Source organism: Lepidothrix coronata, unplaced genomic scaffold (assembly GCF_001604755.1).
Source record: "Lepidothrix coronata isolate B3197 unplaced genomic scaffold, Lepidothrix_coronata-1.0 Scaffold13, whole genome shotgun sequence".
Lineage (NCBI taxonomy): Eukaryota > Metazoa > Chordata > Aves > Passeriformes > Pipridae > Lepidothrix > Lepidothrix coronata.
Genome location: NW_016690193.1, coordinates 4,138,603 through 4,164,594, shown reverse-complemented (window position 1 = coordinate 4,164,594; position 25,992 = coordinate 4,138,603). Strand labels below are relative to the sequence as shown.

The window sequence follows — 25,992 nt, the reverse complement described above, 5'->3', positions numbered from 1 at the left end:
GCTATTTCTTAATTTGTGCTCTGTTTTCCATGTCAAAACAATGCAAGCAGCACCGCAGTGTGCATCAGGATCTCGGATATGTATCAGTAACGTGTATGTTACCATCGTGACATTCACAGTCACTGCTTCTTGTAGGAATTCAGGGTTGGTGTGATGAAAGCACTGAACATCACCTGTGCCCAACACAGCATTCAGTTCACACTACTCAGTGTGAAAGGTCAGTAAAGGAAGACAAAAAAAAGCAGTATGTGCAGAAGCAGAACCCTTCATTGTCTTACAAAGGTAGTCTTCTTCAAAGCAGTTTAGCATGTGCCAGCAAATAATCAGCTAACACAAGCCCCACCATCTTTCTGGGGTAGCCTGTTTTGCAGTGTGCCTAGCAAAAACTAACCATAAACACAAATAATATTTGACATGTGAAAGGAGAAAAGAAGCAGAAGAAGCAAGTCCTCAAGTAGTTGTCTGAAACTATAAATAAAATTCACGTTAATTTTCCAGGAATACTTAAAGATAATCTTCAAGCCCACTCAACTCTACTTATAATGTTCAGATACTAACATGTTACATGTGTGTCTCTACTGTGGTGGGAGCAAGTCTTCTAGTATGCTGAGAATTCCCATGGGGATATCCTAACCCTTTTTCACTGCAGCCTTAACATGGAAGTTTATCAGGAGGAGCAGCAAGAAATGCTTGCCAACTCCATCACCAGCTAGTGTTACCACACCTAAGCTGTCACAGCCAGCTGGCAGGACTCTCGGGAGACAGATGCAGTAGAGATTTAAGGTCCTATCATCACAAAAAATCAAACAGAAGGCAAAAGTGCTTGCTGATCTTTCCCTGGCAGGTCCCTTTCAAACTGTTGCAAGGGACTTGAAAGCATTACCTTACAAAGAGGACAGTGAGCCTCCAGAAAGACTCTTCCCAGCTGGGGCCTGGCACCACATCTGCACATAGTGGTAATAGATGGTGAGGAAGAGTCACGTTGAGTGTGAAGTGGAACTCCAAATCAGCAGCAGTCACCAGTGTAAGCTCACGAATTACCCAGGAAGATGTAAAGTCAGGAGTGAATCTATTAGGAAAAACAGACAGAACTGGTGTTACTTTTCCATTTTTGGGCTGAATTTAATTTTCTGAAGTCACATTGATACAAAAAATACAAAATAATTCCTGATTTAATAATATGGAAAAAAAAACGCAATGAAATAAATGTCCACTGTCTGCTTAAACTGTGTACGTGGCATTAGCACCTAAAAGCAGTTAAGATTTTTAGGTCATCTTCAGTTGGTAATATAGGTGGTTTTCTTGTGACTCTTCACAATACTCTCGTTACTGCAACTCGTTTTCCTTTTTTCAAGGAGGTGCACATGAACAACTCAGGTTTTACAAAACTCTTTAACAAAAGCACAGCTGTCAAGAGTACAGGCAGCATTATTTCAGAATGGGCCAGGTACTAGAGTACAAAGCTGGAAAGATAGGGAAAGCAGAAGAAACCATCAGATTTGTCTCTTCCTCCACTTCCCTGACCCACCTCATTACTCTATTTGACTGCCACGGGTACTGCTAGAAGGTATGACTTGCCTTTTTAATCAGTAGAGATGATACTTGTTGTATAGGAAACCGCAATTACTTTAATATAGTAATATCAACTCTACTTATGCTTAAGTCACAGTATCTTTCACTCAAGAGGATTTTAAAAAGAATCAGTTTTAGACTATGTTCAGTGTTTGGAAAACATGACTAGATTATGGTCAGGCTACTCGGAACACGCTAGAGAATAACAATCAAATTAAAAATTGTGGCAACTCTTTTGCTTTATTACTTCATAATGCACTGATAAAAGTATGTATGCTGCTTTTTAGAAATTATGAGTCCTGTAAAGAGACACTATTATATTATCCATTTGTTACTATTACCCCTAGGGAAAGGCTTATGACATTTACATTCACAAGTTTGAGTGTGGGTATGTTACTGCAGTATCATACCCACAAATTTCCACTAAAGTTATTTTGTCAGCAAATTTGTCAGTGCTTACACAATGCTGATCTCTCGTGATGAGTTCTGGGCCAGGAAAAATTCCTGACAGTCTAACACTTCAAATCCATATCCTTGGCAACTGTAACCATTGATTTTCATAGATGAAATTGTTATAGGAAGAGGCCCAATATTCTCTACTTTGAAGTTCTTCGTTATGGATAGAATTTGCTTGCTGTCTTTCAGTTCTTAAAGGAAAAAAAGAGAGCAATCATTTAACAGTGCATAAAAATGACTTTCTTACATTTACAAGTAAATTACTATTTTTATTTACAATCTAATAAAACACTTAATATAACCTGTTTTGCAGTAGTGTAGTTCTAGAACTTTTAACCATTCTCAGTGAGTGTTTTGTAAAAACAGAATCTACACCCCTCATGACCAAGCTGTTCACCTTTTAACACTGTTTACTTAACATTAATGTAGCATATCAGTACCACTACAGAGTAATGCAGCCAGCTACAAAACTAGAGACTGTGTCTTCTTACTCACGTCGTCTGCAGTCCATTAGCGTAGCTTCTGGCACCTTAAATCGAAGAGATCCTCCTGCACCAGGTAGTCTTCCCCCTACTTTAAGCAATTCTTTGGCTCCAAAGCCTTCTACATTGACCACATCCAGAACGGTTAAGTTGTTTCTGCCATAATGTAAAAATCAAGCAATCAGTCACTAAAACACAAATTAAGTTTGCAAAATCACAGCTTTGCTCTCTAGGTGCCAAACCAACAACAGTGTTTCAGTAACAGAGTCAGTGGCCAAAACTGGTCAGGTTTCCCCTAAATAGAGATGGGATCACTCCAGAACCAGTCACTAGTGAATTTCACATAGTGAAGGACAAGTTTTGTAACCACTGTCACTGGATAATAATTGTGCCACCTAGTAAAAATGGTTTCTTCTTCCATAAACTCTTTTCCTAAAAGATAACCAGTGTTTGGCTGCACATAAGACTCATTGGATCCATAAATCCTATCATTATGGAGTCAAGCTGAAAATAGCAAAGCCATGCAATGTGTTTCTCTCAAACTCAAAACTACCTCAGTATATTCATATACATTTTATAACCAAATGACCACATATCAAGAAAATAAGATTGTATTTTTTAATGACTGAGACACAAGGCACAAGCACACTTTAAGCACTTTCTATAAAATCAGAGGTATTCTGGCTTTCAAATTTTGAGCATTTGTCCATGCTCTGCGATTTTGCAAATGCATTTTACATTGAGTTGTTTGATTCTGACTTAAAACTGAAACGTGGCTTACCTGATTAAAATCAGGGAAGTTACTCTTTTGTAGTCAACCGGTGTAAAAATTACACCAACTCTTCTGGTTTCCAGTGGCTGTAAACTTAACAAAAGCAGCTCAGAACTGCATTTCTTGCTGATGAAATCCTCTTGATGTGCATTCTGTTAAACAAAAATGCACTTCTTATTCACAGAAACCATGTGTGTTTAAAGATGTCAATAAAGAAAGCACCGTATCGTTACTTAGCACTACATAAGATATTTTTGGCAAGGTGCAGAAACTGCTAACTTGTTATACAAAAGTCTTTCATTTTGACAGCATAAAACATCAGATAAGGTTGTTTATTTGAGCAAAAGTTCATATTACTGCACTTATTATGAGGAATGTATTACTTCATTTTTTTCAAAACAGTTTTTATTTGCTCAGATGGAAAAGAAATTATATAGTGTCTTTCATACTCAAAGAATCCTGAAACACTTCACAGCACAAGAACTGACAGTGTACTGATTGCATAGGGAAATGTGGCAACCATTATACCCTCAGCATATGACTTACAACTTGATTTAAGTGAGAAAGGGACTGTTGGCGAATATGCTGATCATTTGAGTCACTGGAAAGAAGCCAAAGTGAATTCCCTACTGTATTATTGAAAACCAGAACTACCAGAAGTTCACTTAGTCTGGAAATAATGTAAATTTTTGGTTTGTTTGTTTTTGATACCCTTGCTTATTCCTTCTGCCACTATAGAAATGAAAATAGCCCTAAAACTTGCTCTTCCAGAACTGGGGGTCTTTTCTTAGAAAGGGGTGATCAGATAGCTATAGCAGTCAAAGCAACCATAAACATTCCAAAACAGGCTCTTGCTTGATTGTTTTTCATTTATGGCTGATTTATTAACAGCTTTTCTGATATTTTTCAGTTCAAAATGTTTTTATTCTTAGTCTACTTTATGAAAAATAACATAAAAAAACTTTCAGAACCTGCATTTAACAGGCAGTATTTATTAAAAGCAAGCCACATACGACATTTGCAAACTTAACCATGTCACTCCCTAAAAAGAAATGCATGCATTCAAACGTGAACCTAACAATTCATTACACATAAAGTGACTAGGGAAATGATAACAAATTGAAATTTTGAATATTAAGAACTAGTGATTTGTTTAACAAGCCAAGATCCATCTCATATGTGCTGAATACCTATCTAACCATAGATGTTCCCCATAGCTCTTCAAATCTAAAGAAAAACATGTGTTGCACACACTGATGCAAAGATGTACCACTATTTTTCCATTTGGTCAAGAGTATGGTGCATGGGACTGTCGAAACTCAGTCCTACCCACATACTACCTTCTCTTTCTCAGAGTGTGCCTACAGGCAAGGGTTTATGAATTGCTGTCTCCTCTCTTTTACAACAACTCTTACAACTGCTGCCAAAAACGAAGCTTTGATTAGTGTAGCAAACATACTCTTTTCTTTTTATAAGAAATTTCATTAAGGTCTTAAAGCATATGTGCAGAAACATGTATCTACACGGGACATTAAAGATGAGTCTAGAGCATGCCCAAAAAGCAAGGAAAATACATGAATTCCGGGCTTTTGCACAAACCAGAAGTCTAAGAAGAAATTATCTGCATACTCTGGATGATACTCTGGTCACCAAAATATGCCAACATCCCCGATACAGCATCTTCTCTGTTTCTGTCACCCATGACACATCATCTCAGGGTTTAACCACAGCTCAGCACTGGTGTGACACAGTCAAGTGTTATCACACATATGTAAAAATTAGGCAATGGGAACCAGCAAGAACCATGATATTCCAAACCTGAATCTGGGAGGTGCAATGACACAAAGCTGAAATGTAGAAATGCAGCCTTCTCCTTCATTGAACTACCAGGACAGTATTTCCCTCTACTGAAAGGATAATCAGCTAGTTCCTGACATCACTGACTCAAAAGCCTAACACTTCATGTTCAACCTGGAGCTAAAAGCTAAGTCTCAACGGAGAATGCAAACGGTGGCCTCCTCAACACGTACACACAGTGTCCAGGCACACATGCACTCCCTTCCTATAGCTTTTGAGTCTGTTTTCAAAACAGACTAAAATTCTGAAAAATAATTAACTGCAAAGATACACACCTAACAATCAAGAAAACACTATGCTTTAAATAGTACTTTGGAACAACTGAAAAGTAGCATAGCTAGGAAAAGCTTTTTCTAGTGTGCCAGACCACTTCTTCTACCAAAAGTAGCCATCTTACCCTGTGAGAACATTCATCCATTAGCCTGAATTCGGTGGTTGTGAAATTAATAGCTTGCACATTTATGCCGAACCTAAATAAACCAAAAGAAAAAGTTAAGCACTTGAAACCCAGCCTGTCAGAAGTGAATTGACTTATTTTTACATGCTGGCATCCGTTCTAAAATAAAGATTATTTTTACAATTTCATTTTGGCAGATGTGAAATACGGGTCTGCATTTTAACAGAATACACTACAAATCAGTTTTACATGAATTCCACACATTTGGAACACAGACAAATGGCTGGGCATTTTAGATATGTCAGTGTACAATATTGTAAATGCTCACAGTCAAGAAATATAATTTTTAAGCCACACAAATACAAACACCCCAAAGCTTTTTCTGCCTACATAACTGTTAAGAAATAATAATCATTAAATCTCATTAATTTACTCAAATATCTCCCTTTCTACTCATGATTTGTTTGGGACAAATTTCTGTTTTCTATCACATAATTTGCAAATCAAATTCATGTAAAGTAGTTGATTATTGTACCTGAGCACAAATTACAACCATTTGACATGAAGGTATTAAAAACTGACATAAGAGAACCAACAGGTAAAATTTAGGTTATAGAGGACTAATGGACCTCGAGCCACTAAAATGAAAACTCACTTGTCACAACTGTCAATGACATTAGCTTAAAAAGAAACAGTTAATGGATGTGATTTCTTGTAAACCTAGAAGATCTCCAGAAATTAAAGTGTGAAAATACAGAGAAAATGTAATTTCAAACCACTAGAAAGTCTCTGTGGAAATCACATTTAGTATGCAAACAGATGTAGTTATTAATGTGCATATATATATACACACACACATATATATATGCACATACACATACCTATGTAAAGAAATGAGGTTAAGGAAGCAATTAAACAGGAATCTGGACCCCAAATATGCAAGTTACACTTCGGCACATGAGTAAAATCCCACTGTCTCGAACCAAGCAGTCCTACCAACTACATCATTTTCTCAAAGTGTGACAGCCAGGGCTTATTTTGGTGAATTTCAGCTCACCTCACTGTGCCCCTTTATTGCTCATCTAACTCTAATCTAGATTTCTCATTAGATCATCTCAGTTCTAAAACAATGCAGAAACATTTACTTAGCTGGCCCTAAACATTTATGGTGGGGTTCCTGACTCTGGACCTGAATTTTTCTTCCTGGTTCCTGTGTCCTCTGTAACTTGGATTATTATCTAAGAAAAAAATTTTTCCTGGTGGGACAGTTCAGATACCTTCTTCTCAGTGATCAGGCTACAGACCCTGTATAGACACCAACCGGCATTGTGGGGACATGCACATCCCCAATTCTGTAAGTTGTTCACCTCACCTGGGTAGCTTGCACTAAGCCTCACATCCTAAAAGATGACTAACTACAGTTTAGATCTGGCAGAGAGAAACTTGCTTAAAACATACTCAATTTGTAATTCATCAGTGATGAGGTACATTACAAAGTCAAGCACCATACAGGAAGCTGCTCTGAACATGATTGTATCTTCTAAAATGAGTCAGAACATTGTCCCCACCTAAGTGACACTTTGAAAAATTAAAAAACTACAATAAGCAACAATCATAAGGCATAGCAAATAGATCTTTTAAAAGGGAAAACAGTATCCTGAGATAGTTTTTACCATTTGTTCAGCAGACTCAGTGAAGCTTGGGGATCAGGGTAGTAAGAAAGAGGCAGAAGCTGCAACGTAACTGGGAAGGATGAAGGGTTTCTTAGTACGAAATATTTTACCTAAATAGTTTGGAGGGGAAAAGAAAAAGTTAAAAACTACATATTTGAGAACTGGATGGTAAAACAGTTCAGCACTGGTAATATGATCTGCATTTTCAAGGGACTTCAATCTGGCTTCTGTCTTAATGCAGTATAATCATACATGCACAAGACTGCATGGAACAGCAGGACATGTCACCACAATGTCATAATTTGGAATATCAGCTAAAAGTGCCCGAAGAACTGTGTGTATAAAAATATAGACTGCCCCTGCTCCCCCAACAATCCTTTCATTTGGAGTTTGATTTATGCAGGCAGACACGAACAAAGCTCTTGCACAGAAGAAAGTGCAGTTAGTGAAGTGCCACCCCTTCTCACAGAAGTCTGAGTGCTAGCAGGTTATTATACACATTACTGTAATGACTAACAATTAAATTGGACACATGGAATATTAAGGTAATTCACAATGTGCATATGAAAACTATTTCCATATGACTGGTTCTGGCATAGGGTAGGTTAGTGGAGACCTAAATCTGACAAACAAGAAAGACATAATTGTCAGTGTGGCTGGAAGAGTGCTCTGCAAGTGGTGTATCTCTCATAAATGTTTTACACACTTCTGTTACACAAGGCAGTGGCATGAGGAAGACTTTACTGTAACCACATGCATCATTAATAACAGTACACCCTATCCCTAGTCCTTTGTTCAATTATTTTACCACAAGCATGTAACTTATACAATGATGCAAGGAAAACTTTGACAACCACGAACAATTGTTGGATAAGACCTACGTTGCTTTACTCCTCTCCTTGTATTAAAACATTACAACCAGGTAGCTAGAAAACTTACCAAAGAGCCAAAGGGATATAAATCTAGTATCTTAAATTGGATCAAAACACTGATTTACCAGCAGTATGAAAATGCTAAGCAACACCAAACATTAACCACAAACTTTTGTTATTTAAACAAGCTAAACATATACAACTCAGAAAACTGTAATAACAACCATCCTCACCATACTACTTTTAACGGCTGTGGCACTGAAGTTGAGTGTAAGGCTGGGCTCTGTAGTCAATCGCGGCAAGAAAAAGGCAAAGGATTCCTCTTCAGACTTCTTCTGCTGAATAAAGTGAGGCGATCCTAAAATACTTCTCCTGCTTTATTGGCAAAACCAGAAAACATTGTTAGTTATTTTCTTTTTTTTATTTTCAGAAAAAGAAAAAACAAAAAAGATGATTTGCCAGGATTTATAATTACATCAACTTATCTTTCCCTGAAAATGCTCTTTACTAAATAAAGCCCATAAAGCTGTACCCTAGTAGCAGAGAGCCAGTCTAACTCATGTGTATGTACACCAGGAACTAAGTACCCTGGAAGCCATCCAAAGACCCTAATCCTGAAAGGACTGCTATGCAACCTGTTGATGAAGGAGTCATGCAACTCCATAAATGATCTGGTAAAACATGCTTTGACTGCTTTCATGCTAGGTAGCCATGGTGAGGCAACTACAGTCAGAACATTACTTACATTCTAAAGTTCAAGCATCTGAAAAGCTTACTTATGGCTGGTAGTGTCTTGAAATGAAAGCTGGGTGTGTTCTGGAGTGCTCTGAAACTCCAGGTGCTTCAAGACAACTAACTTAAGTGTAGGAAGGTCCAAAATGTTTTCTTCTAATTAAGAATACTTCAGAACAAAAATATTCTTTCTTAAAACACTGTACTGGCTTGAATTAAGAACTTCAACAGATTCTGTACAGACCTGCAGGCTTCCCCATGTCTTATTTTATGCCATCTTCGATAAAGGTCACTTGCAAGCTCAGAATCCAGGTCCCAGGCAGAACGATCGAGAGAGAGACTCTTCTGCCAAAGCAGATTTGCTAAAACGATAACAGATTTTGCTCTTTCCATCAATCTACTTCTGAACATGAGTAATCAATATCTGCAAAGGGTCCAGACCCAAAAATAAAAACAGCAACCCACTTTTCCCCTTCAAAGTAAGCATATGTGAGGGTATATAAATTACTTTACACATCAGATTTGCTTAAGGAAATACATCTGCAAAACCACAGTAATTGTACATGCAAACAAGAGTATGTGTATTGCACAGACCTATATGCTCTAGTAAGTCCTTTTTACCGCCACCATTTCTAATGGATGACATTGAAAAGTCATCATGTTATCATATTCTCATTACAAGTCCTGCTACATAAAATGAATTTTCTACAATAAAACTACTGACAGATGCCAAAAAAAGCCGGAGATGAGCTTACCTGAATCAGACTTTCCCAAGTAGCACTGAATATCACAGTGGGCAACTGCTTCAAAATTAAGATCTCCCTGCTGGAAAACCAAAACAAAACCGACTGACCATATGACAAAATAAGAGAACAAATTTCAGTTTCTCAGTGCATAATTTTAATGACAAAAAAAAAAGAATTAAAAATAGAGAACTATAATTCCATCACTGCTCAACTTTGGGGACTTCTCAAGCTACAGAACTGTTTCACAGCGTGGTCTGCTACTTAGCTTTTCTTTCAGGACTAAGGAACAGATTTCTGGCCTGAGAGAGGCACTGCTGCATTTGGGTTTGCAAGGCCTAATAATAAATCAACACAATTGAATACAATACCTTGGACACAGTCGCATATATCTGCAGAGGTATTTCAAATATCACTCCCACATTTGTGGCCAAACAAATACTAGAGAGCACATTCGTTACAGTGTCTTTCACACTGAGCTTCAAAGAAAATACATTCCAGCAGCCTGGAGGTAGAGTCAAAGGTTCATCAAAGTTCAGAATCTAGAAAGAATCAAACAAAAACTGAATTACAATTCATACACCATTTCTGGTGCAAGAGATACCTTGAAAAATGTAAAATTTCTCTTCCTTCATGTTTTTGCTGTTACTACATGCACATATGTGCCCATAAGTGACCCACACAGTGCACATATGCAAATCTCCTATCAAAATACAAAAAGAGACATTTAGATGTATTCATAAACCAGATTTGCCTGCTTTGAATCAAGCAATTGCGCGAGTAAATTATTGGCTTCGCCTTCTAAACTTCAAAGCTCATCTATGCACTAAAGACTTCTATTATGGCCTATGAAGAAATGCTGAATCCTGAAGAGCACAAACACACATATAACAATTCTGAGAACAGAGCAAGAGTCTATAATTTGATGCATCTGTAGCTGCAACTCAAATGAAAGAACAGTTGTTAATAAAACAATACAAAACTAAGCTGGACAGTGAATAATGCCTCACGAGACAGTAAGATCTTCAGGACCTAATAGTTACAGATACCTTTATTTTTAACTGATTCCAACCAGCTCTGAGAACAAAAAGTCCTTCAGAGAATCCGTTTTCTATGTCAAAGGTCCATATCCTTAAAACAGAGAAAAAACACTGTATGAAGAAGAAATAAAGCTTACCTTCACTATGTTCTTTGTTTCTCTGGCTATGAAGACTTCAGTCAATTCAATGCTGAAGTAAAAATTATTTGTAAACCATATGGACCAAAATCCTGAAGTATTATGGTGTGGTTCTATATGAAACAATGCTGCAGAAGGATCTACATCAAAATACCTGTAAGTAAATCCAGAAAACAAAATACATCTGCAATAGTCCTTGAGCACACGTAAGTAGTCCATACAAGACAAGATACTCAGTATTCTTGCATAAAGAAACTTTTTTAAGTTTTCACAGAGAAGAACAAAATTATGTCCTTTTTAAAAATTACATAAGAGAGTAAAAATTTACAAAAACCATGTAAAAGAGGTAGGCAAAAACTCTACCCCCTGGTTATGCTACAGTACAACATTGCTTACTGCTTTGTGAAACAGTGGGTTGGATGAAATTGGCAAAAGATGACTGAAGAAAGAAAAGACTTCACATTTTTTCTAAAACTATCCAGCTTCTACATTACATTAACCAGGTTGCTGGAAATGTTGTCATAGACTAAGCAACATTTATATGATATGAGCTGCTAAGGTGTATCCTTTTCTTCTTGGGATAAAATATGTAACTATTGCTTGACATGTCACAGGCAAATGACACAGTAATAACAGGAAGAAGCCTCTTCACTGACCCTGGAATCATTCAGTGACAAAGCAAGTTGTCACCTCTGTTAAAAGTACGTTACAATATTTTTATTATAATACCAATGAGCGTTAACAAACATACAAAAATCCACTGTCAACCTACCCTTCCATTACAGGACAGGAAAGACAGGCTTTTAGTGTTGTAGTGCCTTCCAATACATTGTTCTTCTTATTGTCAGAATAAAGACTTTCACTGTCACAGGATGCAGCTGGGCAAAGAGCAGACACACAGAATAGATCAGCCAGGACAAAAGCATATCCACAATGATTTTCATGTGAAGATTTGCAAGAGCACCATAAAGAGGAACATTTGCTGGTCCAACCCTCACAGAGATGAGCAAACCATTTAATTGCTCGAGTCCTAATTTTCAGAGGTTTCAAGCCTTACTTCAAGAAGAATTTACGAATGCTAAACACCTTCAAAAAACACATACAACAAGACTGCAAAGAGCAACCCGACCAATTTTAATCACATGTCATTGGCACAGCATTCTTATGTAACAGTGCACACTGCCTCCTTTTAGTAAGTGAAAAACTGCTCTGAAAAAAGAATCATTTAACATAATAGTCTCTTCTTTCTTCTTATTTGCCCTTTTTTTGCTAGGAAAAACATGTCTCAGCGTCACTATGAAAGCAGCTTGTTTCATAAAAGTTTAGAGTCTGTACACTGCAGTCTAGTGGTCAGAATAGAAAACAGGCTGGAGTCAGGAACACTGAAATGTCAACCTCTGCCACAAACATGTCTGGTCTCAGGCAAACCTCTTCAATGATCCTGCCAAGAAATGTCATAGAAAACGACCACCCAAGCACAATAGCCTTTTAGGAAACGTATGTAAAACAGAAAAAAATGCAAATGTTGAGAAAGCATATTCAATAATTATGCTAACATTTCAGCAAATGTTTTCTTCCCCTTTCTTAGAGCCTTTGATCAGCATAAGAGGAAGTATATATATATATATATATATATATATATATATATATATACAAAAATGGTGGAAACAATTAGCAGAAAGAATTCATGCTCCTTCTCAATAAAGTCCAGACAAATTGATTTTGAGATCTTTCAGGGTCTCTGCTGAAAAAAGCTACCCTTTCATAATCAAATCCTGTTTAATCATATTATCTCTAAATATATGTATCCTGTACCTTTACAAGAAATAGAAGCAACTTTTGTAAAGTTAGTAGACGATGAAGATAGCAGTACTGGCTCAAACTCCACAGGTGGTGTATCTTTTTGTGACAATTGCCGTATTTCCTGCAAGAAGACAAGACATGATCATCTTTGTAGCAGTACTACCATTATTAGTATAGTAGCTCCTGTATTAGTCTATCTTCTTGTCAAATTTGCAACCTACCACCTGCCATTTTCTCATATCTTCTAAATCAACACATGAATTTTTATTCAGGTTAACAGCTCTTATGTCATTAAAAAAAAATCCATCACTGAATTACAACTCATCGTCTCAAGGATTTATTAGATATTTGGACATTTTAAAAATTTAGAAGTGTGACATTTGCTACCAGCAAAATCAATCTGCTACTAGAGAAAGCCAGCGAGTTAATTCCCCAGTCAAATTCAACACCCTAAATTATGACTTCCTGAAGACCACAATTACCTGTATATGCACGAGGTTGTTTCCAGAATGCATAATATGCACGTCTACTGATGAATGACCTGTCCAAAAGAACAAACACCAAGGTAAGTTCACCAAGGATGGAAGCACTCTTTTTTTGTCAGACACTCATATGAGAAGCAAACCTAATTTAAATTTAAAAATCTTTGTGTGACAAGAGAAAGAAAGAAGGATGGCTGGTGCTGAAGTAACTTTCTAAGGGCCAGATTATGAACAGCAGGAGAGAAATCAGTTTTTACTGTTCTGCATCACATCAGCTACACAAGATCCTGGCTTGCCTGCTTTAAATAGAAAGCATTCTAAAGAGACAATGTGAACCCAGATTCAGTGCTTTGGGATCAAAACAGGAATGGTCCTATCACCTGGTACGGTACCAAACTATTGCCTAAAGCAACTGGAGACAGGTATAACACAGCTTTCAACTGCCAATAAAGTGGTACACCTCTACTGGGTAATCACCCTTCGTCACTGGCAAAGCTATGTTCCTGTCCACAGGACACGATGAAGATGTAGAGCACCAAGAAAAGAACAGCAGAACAGAATAAGAGATGACTTTTATACTACGGGTGGTCAGTCAACTTCCAGAAGGAAGACAACTTGAGTTCTTACCCTTGCTTATGCTTGAATTACATCAGTATATGCAGGTTCACAGTGAAAGGACACTCTCCCAGTTCACCAGCCACAATTTTTAATAATGTGTGTGTTTTGCTCAGCTGTTTGAAAGAAAGACTACAAGTGCCAGCCTCCAAAAGAGGGTTCAAGATGCTAATTATGAGTGAACAGATGCTCCATATACCCAGAGAGCTGTGCAAAGTGCATACACTTCTTCAACCTTTCCAGCTGGCTAGCTCCCCTGTGCAGACACTGCCTACCTGCTGTCCCTCTCTAGGTGCTGACACATGTTGCACACAGAGGCTAACACAGCATCATATTCCTATCGGTTAGACTTTACCCTCAAGACTACATTTCTCATTTCATTATTCAAACAGAAGGCAAGCAAGCATTGCTGTTTGATATGGTAAAGCCACCATCGGTACTGATGAAGCACAACATGGAACTTCTCACCAACAGCAATTCCAAAGGGCTTACAGGACCAACCTCTGACACAGTGAGGACTTATAAGTGCACCACATTTAACAGAAAACAGCCCTAAAAGCATACTTCCAGTACTTTAACCATTGAAAGTGTTCAGGGTGAGCACCCTTGACACAAGAGACGTGAACAATTTTCTACCAGCATCAGAATAAATGTACATCCACAACTCAATATAGCAAAGCACTGGCATCTCACCGGCAAGGAAACTTGGTTTACAGTGGGTATTTCAGTTTCAGCTGTGAAATATCACATCACAGAACAGGTACAAGGGAAATAGTATATATTGCATATATTGTTTTGTGACTAGGTTTTGAAAGGCATTTTGCAAAAGACAAAAAGATGTTAATTTTTAACAAGTATGTTAAAAAAATATTATTTTAATCTGGATTCTTAAGCAGTTCCTTCTTCTCCAATCAGTAAGTAAAACTTGCAGTCTAAAAAAAAGCTATTTTAACAGACTGCAAAGCTCTATGATAATTTAAAATCCCCTGGATTTAGAGGATTTGCAGCATAAAGAAACTGCAAGGAGTTGATTGTTTTGCCTGTGGAATTCTAGCTTACAAGAGGAAATGACGCGGACATCTGTATTTACTTCATTACCCTACTTTCCAAAACGGCCACTATTCCCAGTACTGTAAAAACCATTCTGCATTCACAGTCCCATTATGGTCAATTTAATTAATGAGAAATCAGAAATGCAGTTGTAGAAATCGAAGGACCATGTCATCTTTCCATACTACTTAAGCAGATGCATAAGCGTGGAGGATTGAAGAATGAAAACAGATATAAAAGATGAAACAGATAAAAGAATGAAACAGATATAGTTTACAACTTTGCAACTGTTACCTTCATGAAGAGAACTGTGTTTAAGGTAACTGTACAAATTCTCTGACAAGCTGTGTTTAACTGAACTGATTTGGTTTCCCTCACTCATGAAATTAAGCTGTAACTGAATTTTATTCAATTTAGCACATCAAATTACAATTTAAGTATAAAACCAAGCTGTATTACAATTAAGAGGTATATTTAGGACTTACCTGAGGTCTTTGTTTTTTCCATTGCTACATAAACAACAAAAAGATTCTCCAGTAAGTATTGTCTGTGCTCCACAAAATCTTGCTGGGCATTTTCCACTCTTACTGTTAAGCTCATTTCTAGCAGCATTGGGTCATCAGACATAAAACAGCAACTCTGAAGTGAGACAAGGGATATGGGGTGTGTGCGATGGGGGATAGAACAGAAAAAATTCATTACAGTAAGGTATCTTGAGAAATTAATCAAAGGTATTATCTAATAGACAAGGTTTCCAGCACCAAAATGCTGGCAAAACAGGAGTAATTAGGATCTCTGCTAAAATCTCAGAAGAAACCAAACACAGTGCAAGTACAGACAGCACAGCAAAAACAAAGACAAAAACAACTAAAAAGGACACCGAACCTTGAGAGAATGCAAATTCATAAACTGTCTTAGTCAGTCTCACCTCAGGGACTGCAAAACAGTTTCCTTTGTTAAATCCTCTGCCTTCAATAAAATGTGCCATAAACAGACTGATGCATGTGTCTTAATGGTAGGAAGACAGTTCATGTTCACTGGTCTGTTTATAGTTAATTTTTCCAAATCCTGTGTTTATTGTCTCCATTTCTCACTGAAGTAATTTTAAAAAAACAAACATACATGTACATTTCTTAATAGAAAACACTGTCGTCTGGCTAGAATACTTCAGATAAATACAAGTAGGATCTTATTTATATCTGTAAAGAGTGGCTGCTGTTAACACAGCTGAGTCCTTGCAACTACAAAGACACAGACAACATTTCACACAAAAAATTAAAGCCAACAAAGCAAAACAAAACTAGACAATCAACAGTGAATAACATAAATTGATTCTGCATCACACCACAAAGGTTGCTAAACCCAGGCTCCAATGCCCTACCAAGAGGACTAATTTGCTTAGGATGTGGAGGAGTAGAGAACTGGCACATGAAGTGCTCTCAGAAGTGCAGCAAAACACCTTCAGCTAATCTGAAGTGCAGCAAGGAAGTACAGCAGGAGCCAGGAAGTGCCAGGGAATGGGATCCCAGCTCACCGCTCACACAGCATCAAAGAAAACCTCAGCACTTGAAATGGCTGCCAGGAGCAGGAGAGGAGGCTGCCATGGAGACTGGAGCACAGGCACGGTGTTGGGAAGCTCAGATCAAAGAGCAGGCAGCTGCACTCCATGCAACCTCAAATGTTCAGGTGTACCTATGCACTATTCAATGCAAGAACCAAACATGAAGAGGAACAGCATAGGACAGCTGCCACGTGCAATGTACAGAAATACAGCTACGGAGTCTGGGCCTCAGTGCTTTTGGAGGGGGCGTCTGCTAACATACTCGCCCCTCCTCATGGCTCAGGTCCATGGCCTCCTCCAGAGACCCCCAACACGGACCAGCCAGCCCAGGCTTCAGCCCCTCAGTTCACTGATCACTTCTCACTGTGAACCAGACATTCGTGAAACATTTCTGGAGAAAAGAAATTACAGGGATCTAATCAGTTTTGTGCCCTATGTAAGTAATACAACACTCACACATTAGAACACTTGTTGGATTGGTATTGGTTTGGTTCTTTGGACGTTTATGGAGTACTGGGTATCTTTTTTCATCTCCCTCTCTCCTAAAGATTTTAGTGTGACGTGTCACATTTATTTGGTATCCCAGGATACAGTTTTATAAAAGCACAATTCCCCTTTGAGACACTGAAAACTACATTGTTGCTAAAACTTCTAGAGCTCTAGAAAGCATCCCTCTAAGGTTGGCTTAAAATAAGAAGACCTAAAGAGATATAAAATAATAATAAAACATACCTTAACTAACTGATATGTGTCATTAGGTAAACTGCATTCAAGGTGAACCCGTAAGAGAGTGGCATTCATAGTTTCTGCCTGTAAGAAAGAAAATTGAAGAAAACATCAAGCACATTGCTTCAAATGATATCACATAAATCTGATTCATATACCATAAATTATAAAGATAATAGACTGCTTCCATGCATACATAACAGAGCAATGTAAGGAATTTTTTAAAATGAATATGACTAGTCTATACAGTAGGCCATCAATCAGTCTCCAAATTTCAGGACTCTATCAGTATCTATTTACTTATCAAAGTATTATTACACATGATCATTCAATATTTACAGAGCATCTGCATGAGAATTCTAATGAACTTTCATATGTCAAAAACCTGTATTCAACAGACCCTTTTTGTATAATATAAAAGCTTATTTCCTTGTTTTCTGTGTATTTTCTTTGTTGACTGGATACTGAAACACTTCTGCTAGGCCAAGAACATAATAATTCTTGGACATGGTCTGATACATAGGCTTCATGCCAAAATGGACAGACAGAAAATACTTGTTTTGCCTTTTTATTGATTGTGTTGCCTTTTTATTGACTGGAACAGGAAAAGAAAATAAAATAAAAGATGACATTGACTTTGCTACCTTGTAAAGCACTCATAAATCTAATGGGGCAACAGCACCAACAAAGCTAAGTATAGTTCATGAAAGCTAATTGGAAAATCTGCAGTGTCAAATTATATGCACAAACTGCTCAGCCAGTATGTCTTGATTCTAAATCAAATAAAAAGTTACAAAACCAACCAACCAAAAACCAGAATCAGAATGACAGATCTATCAGTGCCTTAATTACAGCAAAATTTCCATCTAATTTTGAAACCAATGTGGAACCCCCGCCCTCTGTTTCTCTTGTGATACTGAACTAAATATCTCAATAGGTATCTGCAGGTTGAAGTTTTTGGAGGTGTTGATGAAACTGACTTCTAAACAATTTTAATAATTTGATGCTGAAAAGGAAAACCGAAGAAACTTTTGAAAGTTTCTAGGACCCTATTTCGTACCTCCCTAGGACAGGAAGAAGGGGACAGATATGGGGCATCTGAGCAGCAAAGTTTACCTCAAGTGTGGCATTTCACAGGGTCTGGTTTTATAAAAGTACTGGAAAAATGAAGCCATTGCCTATTTAATAGGATTTCATACCAAAATGACTGAAGCTTCACACAAGAGGGCAGTGTAACCCCTGCAAAGGTGGTTAGCTGCGACTCAAACTCTGTCCCCAGCAACTTGAACCCCTGCAACCTCCTTTCTTTTTTACAGATGCTTTTGTCCTCATCAAATTCTGAGAGCAGAAAAAAACCCCATTTGATTCCAAAACATGCACCACTTCCTAACCTCTCACAGTCACGGCTGCTAGTGGAGTTTTAACGAGGCAGTAAGGTTACAACTTTGAGGGTCACCTCAGATAAACCTTCAAGCTCAGACTTCCATTATGAGTGCTTCTTCAGAGAATACTACTGCTTCCATTGTCCTAAATAACGATTTGTTAGTCCTTATTCAATACCACTGTAGTTTAAAGTAGTTTAAGACCCCACATCACCATCAAAAAAAAAAAAAAATCAAGTACATTATATTTTTCCAGCCTTTGTTTTCTTGACCTGGCATAGATCTAACATAGAAAGCTGCTAATGTAAAACGTACAGAGGGGAAAAAAATGCTATTGGGGTATATTTGATGCTGATCTGTTTTCTATGAGAAATTTTTACTTATTTGTGAAGCTATCTTCAGAAAAGGAAATGGGTTTGTATTTCTCTAAGGCAGACAACAGACGTGTAACTGTCATGCCCACTATCTTACAACACCAACAGGATGGCTCTGAGTTAACCCTAAAGAGAAGATAAAGCATCTGAGAAGAAAACACTGTCAGAAGCAGAGTTTCCAAGAAGATAAACCCAGGACCACATCCACAGCTCCCAGCAGTGCAAGCACTCTGTTTACACTGTAAATATCACTGCTAATGCATCAGAGCAGAGAGTTGAGTTATGCAGCAAATGCTTGTACCAGATGCAAATTGAAAAGGAGTGTCACAGCAGGGAGAAGTTAAAGCGTTGCAAACCAGTACAACCTCTGCCACTTCATTACCTGGTGCCTCTATTCTGTATCAGGTACGCAGGCACATATACTTGTATGTGCACACACAACTCGGCACCCACAAATGCTATTTGAACTGAATAGAGACAACTGATAGAAGCCACACAAATTAAATTCTTGCCAGTTTTGGTAAGTTCTCAAACTTAAATTTTAAAGAAACAGAGGCCTCTGTCAATAAAACCCTAAAAATCTGAACCGTCCATCTGATTTGCAAGAAGCCCTACTTCTGACAAAGGTCTAGGATTCTCGCTGGGGGAGAGTACAGCAGGCAGTTACTTAGGAAATAATTCATCCATCAAGGAGATGTCAATCAGACATGGCTCTAGAAAAGATTTCTGGATATATTCCTGCATCATTATCAGGACTGTAAAGTTCAAGCCACTTCCTAGAGTTTGGGTACAGTATCGTTAAAAACCAACAAACACTGAGCAAGCCTGCTCTTCCTCCTATAGGTCAGTCCTTCAAAGTTTCTGTCCTGCACAGTCACAGACCCTAAAGTGGTATTTCCACTCTGAACAGTGTTAATAAGCTGTCCCTGCAAAAATGATTCAGCAGAGTTTCATCAGTGTTTTGCAGGCAGTTATCAAGGATGGCACACCAAAAAAACTCTACTGTCCAACTACCTTCTTTCTCCACACCCAAGCACCACACTTGCATGTTTGCTTCTCTGACCCTCTGCCCACCAGCCCAAAACACAGCTTAACAAGTGTTCGACTCCTGCCAGTACTTGCAGTATTTCCCAAGTCATCAGTTCACAAACTTCAAACTCTTCTGGGAAGTCAGCAAAGAGACGCCTGTGCCTCCTGTGACAAGGCCCTCTACGCTGCATGTCACTCCTCCACTGACATTTACACCATTTTGAACATACTGAGGCAGTGATGTAGCTGCTGTTAGTGCCATCCAAATACTAAACAATGGCAAAAACCAGGCATCTAGAGCAAAGACTGCACCTAGAAGCTGGATAAACAAAGATGACCTATATGGGCTCCACCATCTGTTATGGCTTAGTGCTAACTAGCCCCTGCTGAATGGCCACGTGGACATACTAAAACATTCGGTGTTGGACACAGTTCTTCTTTCCTCCCAACAAGTGAGCCAGGAACCAGAAAACCTGGGATCCAGGACCACAGCCAGAGCACTCCAAGCAAGAGTAATTCCTCAATTACAGCACAGCACAGCAAAATTACACCCAGAGAACTGAGTCAATGCTTTCTCACAACTCATGTCCTGCAACAAGACTAGTGCCAGGTGGTATCATGCCGCAAAACACGACCTCAAGCTTGTACTCCCCACAAATAAAGCATAGGATAATGCTTGTTACTCTACAGTAAGGAAAATGTCAAATGTTCCCCAAAACTTCACTACTCAGGGATTCAGACTGAATTGTAGAACAGCATGCCTACAACTTTCAGATACTACCTGACAAAAACCCATTGAGCTAGTTTCGTCAGCACAACTGAGAGAACAGCCCAGCACAGGAGCATGGACAAGAACAAGTGCAAACAGTTTAAATGTCAAAGACTGTTTTATAAAAGCAGCTGGTCACAGAAATCAATTTCTCTCTTGCAGCCACTGGTACTCAGATTTTTTATTAATATTCCTTGCATCCCAACAACCTGGGGTCAAAAATCTCCTATGGTTAAGCAGATTTAGGTTCCATCTCCACTCAAAACATATACTGTACCAGTGTGTGTGATGCCTGGACGTTTTGAATGTGTGGAAGCAGTAAGTAGGCATTTGCTAGCTGCACTTTAGGTTCTTCTGGAGAAGACATCAGAGTTCCTGTTCCAAAAACCTGGTGTCAAAAAAAAGTTCATTACATCAACATCTAGTATTTCACTTATAGCAGCAACTTACAAAACTATTTTGCTAATAATAACAATCTTCCCAAGAAACAGATCAGTTTTTCACATTAGGTTCTTTCAAAAGACAATTTATAGACATAAAGTTCCAATGCAGAAAGTAACCATACACATAAATAGCACTTTAGAATCTTCACTCATTCAGGCACTATTACAAAGACACACACCAGCAGAGTATCAGGTTATCCCAAAAAGAAAGTACCTAAATTCTCCTGCTATTCTTCAGGCAATTACAATACATATATCACCATCTGCCTTAAAAACTGAGTAAAATAATTTCTGATCATTTTGTTTTTCAAAGTCTGCAATTTTCAGAACACTGTAAGATTTTTAAGTTGTATGGTTTTACTGGATTTATATTTTGCTCCACCAAGATTAGTTTACGAGAATGAGACGCACGATAACTGGGGGGTGCGTGTGGAGCCAGGAGACATTGAGGAGGGGGGCATCATCAGAGGTTAAGAAAATTACTTGTGTTTTTTCACATGTATGCAAAGATTTATTATTTTTTAATAGAAAAATCCCACATCTTTTTAATTAAGAGGATAATAAAATGCATTCTATGTTCACTGAAGATCTCTGACTACAGATAGAAAATACTAGATGAGAGGGAATATGGCTTTTTTTAATGGAGGTATTTACAAAGTACATTTTACTATAATGGTAACTCATCTCCATGTGGATGATTCTTCTGTACATACTCTTGTATAAATGCACTAGAGACATCAAACATTTCAAGACTTTGGGGCTCTCAAAAGCACTGTAACTGTGCATCAAACACTTGAGTTTGCCTGATTTTGAAACTCTTAAACCTAATGCAAGTTGAAATCAATGGCAAATACTTCCTCTGTTTCAGGTCACTGGTGAAAATGTCCATGAAAACCAGTCTGCTACTGATTTTTGTCTCAGCCCAATAGGAAACAAACTGATTTTTAGGTGGCACTGACAACTGCTTCCCTACAACTTGTTGAAAAGGCCCTGGCTGAGCTGACCGGGCAATAAATGCTCAGGAGTGAGCACAAGGAGAGGAGGGATGTCAAAAAGAAAAGGTCAATCACTTTATAATGCACTTTTTCCTCATCCTTAATGAAATGTTCCTGTCAAATGTGGTCTTTCCTCTAATAAATACTAGATAAATGTAAAGTCTGTATTACAAAACATGTATTTCAATTGAACTTACCTAAGCTTCAATTTAAGGAGCTTTGTTTTCCAGCACAGTATCAAAGTATAAAGATGAAATAGCTAAATGATTGATTAAAGCTCATCTTGTTTTATAAATCACTCTATTCAGAGTTAAAATTTTTCTTTAACAAATTAATAAAAGCCAAGAATTTGGAGTATATAATGTCCCTCATAAAATTTTTAAAAAGCCAAAGACCTGCTGGACTTCACTAGTTAATTAGAAAATAGACAGCTTTGATGCACAACTATTACTTCTACTTTCATGTTTCAAGGGCCTAAATTTCTCACCCTGTGCTACATCTCTAATGTGTTTACATAAAATCCTGCAGAGTAGCTGAAAAGCACCTAAAATATTTTCTAATGGGCTTTTCAGAACAAACGCATTCCAGCACAGTGCAGTCTAGACTGCAGTAGTATATGAAACCAACCAGACAATGATCTTGTAGGTATGCACATACACTTCATTTTACCACCACAAGTAGCCCCACTAACAGTAGCAATTTTAACCATATACATGTACGTGATCAGAAGACTAGCATGATCTGGTAAAAGAGATGTATTGTTGATATTACCCCACCTGATTTGTATCAGGAATTCAACAAATTTTGACAGTCTCTAAAAATATGAAACTCACTTTATAAAACACAAGTAAATCCAAAACTCAAGCTAAAAACAAGACTGGTTACCTGACATGAAAGTACTCCATGAGATGAGGTATTTATAAATAATGAGCTTTCAATACTGCCTTCTTCTGTCGGCAGGAAGAGTACTCTGAAAGACACCTTTCCCATCGCTGGAATCACCTGCAGAGATCACAAAGAAGCTTGCTTGCTTGGTGCCAGTGATCACACACCCACCACTCAGTCACACGGCCCAGTGGATATTTCCACACATACACCCCTATCTGTAAATCTCACTAAGCAGAACTTCAGTGCCAAGAAGTTTCACCTGTCCACAACTCTTAACTCTCACCACAGAGAAGAACTGAAACCATGCAGTAGCTTGCCAAATAATGGCTGGATTTTCTCAGCTAGCTCAGGCCTCATTGGTCAAGGTTTCTTTCTGTGTAAGTTGTTAACCATGCATCACCAACAGCCTCTGCATGCACAAAAACACTTCCCCACATACAGATGGCTATTACAAAGTGAATCAATCCCCCTGTGATACACAGTCAAGTGAGTTAAAGCTGAACTTAGGCAACACCATTAGTAACCAAATAGTCTAACTGAAAGAACAATGACATTTATGTCTGCACAGTAATAACCACTCAGCCATAGTAAAAGCACAAATCAGATGAAAACCTAATAAAACCCCTTTGTGCATCAGCAGAGGATAAAATCTGGGCTTCATCAAACCGAGATCACAGCAATTCATTTTTAACATGCATCATATTGTTATACGTTGTTTAAAAAATCAGTTGAAATAATGGTCTTAGATTATAAAGGCAATTATGGTCATAATTGCAATATGAAATGCATAAAACATTTCACTGTAGGTTTTTCTGAGGAATATGCAAGACCATTCAAAAGACTGAAAATTCAAGGCTGTAGAACACCCACATGGCCTGTGGATCACTGTATAATGCTGCTCAGAATAGAACGAGATTTAAACAGCCTCTCTAACACTGAAAAATTCTTCTGTCAAACACATTTCCTACTGTAGGTTTTGGATGTCTCATCCCATACCAGTCTAAGTAGAAGTGAGCAAAAAAAAACCACTAGCAAAACAGAGAAAGAGCTGGAGGTCCTACAAAAAAGCACGAAGAGAAAACACAGAATGAAGAGCTTGTGCCAAAGGAAGCACGAAGGTTTGGCACTTGGCCACTACATAGTTTCCAAAAGTACATCAACACTCACCCGGCTATGAGCAGGAGACACATGAAACTGTCTAGTAGCTGTAAACACTGAATTGACTACAACATCTCTATCTCTACTAGGATTGTAGGCATGTAGCATTTTAGCTCTGGGTAACCCCAATAACCTAAAGTAGGGGGAAAAAAATATAAATATATTATTCACATTATAAGCACAAGCAATGAAAAAAAGCAACAAACAGAAACCACTCTCAAAGGTGTTCATCTGCAACAATTACCTAGCTGTAACTTATCTCTGGAAACATGTTGAATAAATTTTGCCTTTAGTGTACAAAGGCAAATATGTAACACTGGGACATGAGAGGTGCACTTAGACAAAACTCATTGGAGTCACTGGGAGTTTAAAGAAAAAATAACCCTTACAAAGAACAAAGTTTTGAATAAAAAAGGTTTATATAACTAAGCCTTATTTTGTCAGCTAAAGCAATGATTCTCTTAAGGCTTTTGCTTAAGCTAGTACATCCTAAACCCCAACATCTCAGACACTCCTCCAGTGCATCCTCTGAAACATTCCTTTAACTCACAAGGGGACTGCGTTTCTTTTCTGTTACCAACAGACCAAAAGCTGATTATCATTTCAGAATAATTTTTTTAAGTTTTCTTAAAAGAGACCTAAGAAAAAAATCTCATGTATTCCACCATTATGGTTTGCCTGGGACTTTCTGGATTTCATTTTTAGAAGTTAAAGGAAACAAGCTCTCTCTCCACTAGGAAGGCAATCTTTCAAAAAATTAACAACCAGCATGAAGTAATGATTTCACATCCATGCAGATTCCCCTGAAATATACCCAGAACACATTTCAGTTCCCTACTACCTTTTCCTCCTTCTTAGAACTATGTTGATTTTAACTTACAAAGCAGTGCAAGGCAAGAAAAGCAGTTCCAACTCCATGGCAATTACTTACTACTTCTCTTTTCTTCAGAGGATGCATGACTTCAACTAATGCTCTTTACCCAAATGGAGCTCAGTATAGCTGTTCCTCCACACTTCATTATTAACTAAAATAACAATAATATAAGATACTCACTGCATTCCAAAATGCAGAACTGATGGGTGAAAATGTAAGGCCTTCCCACTTGGAGGCATCTTTGCTGGGAAGCTGAAAAGAAGGGAAAAGAAGCACAATTAATATTTAGTGGGCATGATGCTACACTTTGCAGGAAAGGAATATACAGTACAGACTCTTAACTCTTTACGTTCGGAACACAGTATTTCCAAAACTTTTCATCCATTCCTCTCACTGCTGGAAGACTGACCATTTAATAAAGGAAAGCACATGCTAATCAAAAGTGCAATTTGAGAAGTATCTCATTATAGAGGCAGTGCTGGCTTGGACAACCTCCCTTCCTTGCACATAATTCCCTAGTCACAGTGATACACCTGTTTATGGGGCTGTGCAGTAAACTATGGAGGGAAAACAACTAAAAAGAGTCCTGGGGAATGAAAACTACATCAGCATGGAGCAGATCCCCAGTCTTCATTTCTTCTATGGAAAAAAGAGTAAGAAATACTGTGAAACACATACACCATCATCTTTCCTTTGCCCTAGGAAAATTCACAATAAATTTTCCATCACATTTTTAGCTTATTTCAACATCAGTTGACACGCTATAATATGGAAATCCCAGGACATCTTCACCACTTTATCAATTAAAACTTGTCCTCCTCAAGTCCCAACAACCACAGTGGTAAAAAAAAAGCCCTGCACTTGTTCATTACATCTACAGACCCAGTGCTACAGTGTTAAAAACTTCCCAGAAGCAGTCTGCACGTTGCCTAGGCAGAACCAGTTTCATCTTTACTGGATGATGCTAATAAGCATCCTAGTAAGGATGAGTCTGGGAAGGGAGAGATGGACTACGGTCTCACTAGTCATCCTGTTGCTTTGCATAATGTGTGGTAGTACAGTTAATTGGTTCCAAATTTTAAAATGTAGTTCCGTAACATTACACCTATA

The 25,992-nt window shown here is 38.0% G+C and overlaps 1 protein-coding gene across 7 annotated transcripts in view; it reads right to left on the bottom strand.

The window, feature by feature from the left end:
- Nucleotides 1-25,992, bottom strand: part of KIAA0922 (KIAA0922 ortholog) — a 77,151-nt gene that overhangs the window by 17,139 nt on the left and 34,020 nt on the right. For 3 of the 7 annotated variants that reach the window (XM_017805863.1, XM_017805866.1, XM_017805869.1), the window contains 20 exons: nt 25,063-25,134; nt 24,018-24,141; nt 22,848-22,964; nt 20,802-20,912; nt 16,977-17,054; nt 15,169-15,322; nt 13,019-13,077; nt 12,549-12,657; nt 11,506-11,611; nt 10,734-10,887; nt 9,928-10,098; nt 9,569-9,638; nt 9,058-9,175; nt 8,315-8,456; nt 7,210-7,319; nt 5,537-5,609; nt 3,292-3,434; nt 2,524-2,666; nt 2,033-2,219; nt 884-1,069 (listed from right to left, as the gene is read on the bottom strand). In XM_017805863.1, the coding sequence (XP_017661352.1) occupies nt 884-1,069; nt 2,033-2,219; nt 2,524-2,666; nt 3,292-3,434; nt 5,537-5,609; nt 7,210-7,319; nt 8,315-8,456; nt 9,058-9,175; nt 9,569-9,638; nt 9,928-10,098; nt 10,734-10,887; nt 11,506-11,611; nt 12,549-12,657; nt 13,019-13,077; nt 15,169-15,322; nt 16,977-17,054; nt 20,802-20,912; nt 22,848-22,964; nt 24,018-24,141; nt 25,063-25,134 (2,427 nt within the window). Of the gene's footprint in view, nt 1-883; nt 1,070-2,032; nt 2,220-2,523; nt 2,667-3,291; nt 3,435-5,536; nt 5,610-7,209; nt 7,320-8,314; nt 8,457-9,057; nt 9,176-9,568; nt 9,639-9,927; nt 10,099-10,733; nt 10,888-11,505; nt 11,612-12,548; nt 12,658-13,018; nt 13,078-15,168; nt 15,323-15,611; nt 15,770-16,976; nt 17,055-20,801; nt 20,913-22,847; nt 22,965-24,017; nt 24,142-25,062; nt 25,135-25,992 lie in introns of those variants that run through there. The other 4 variants (XM_017805865.1, XM_017805867.1, XM_017805864.1 and 1 more) reach the window with 3 other exon arrangements.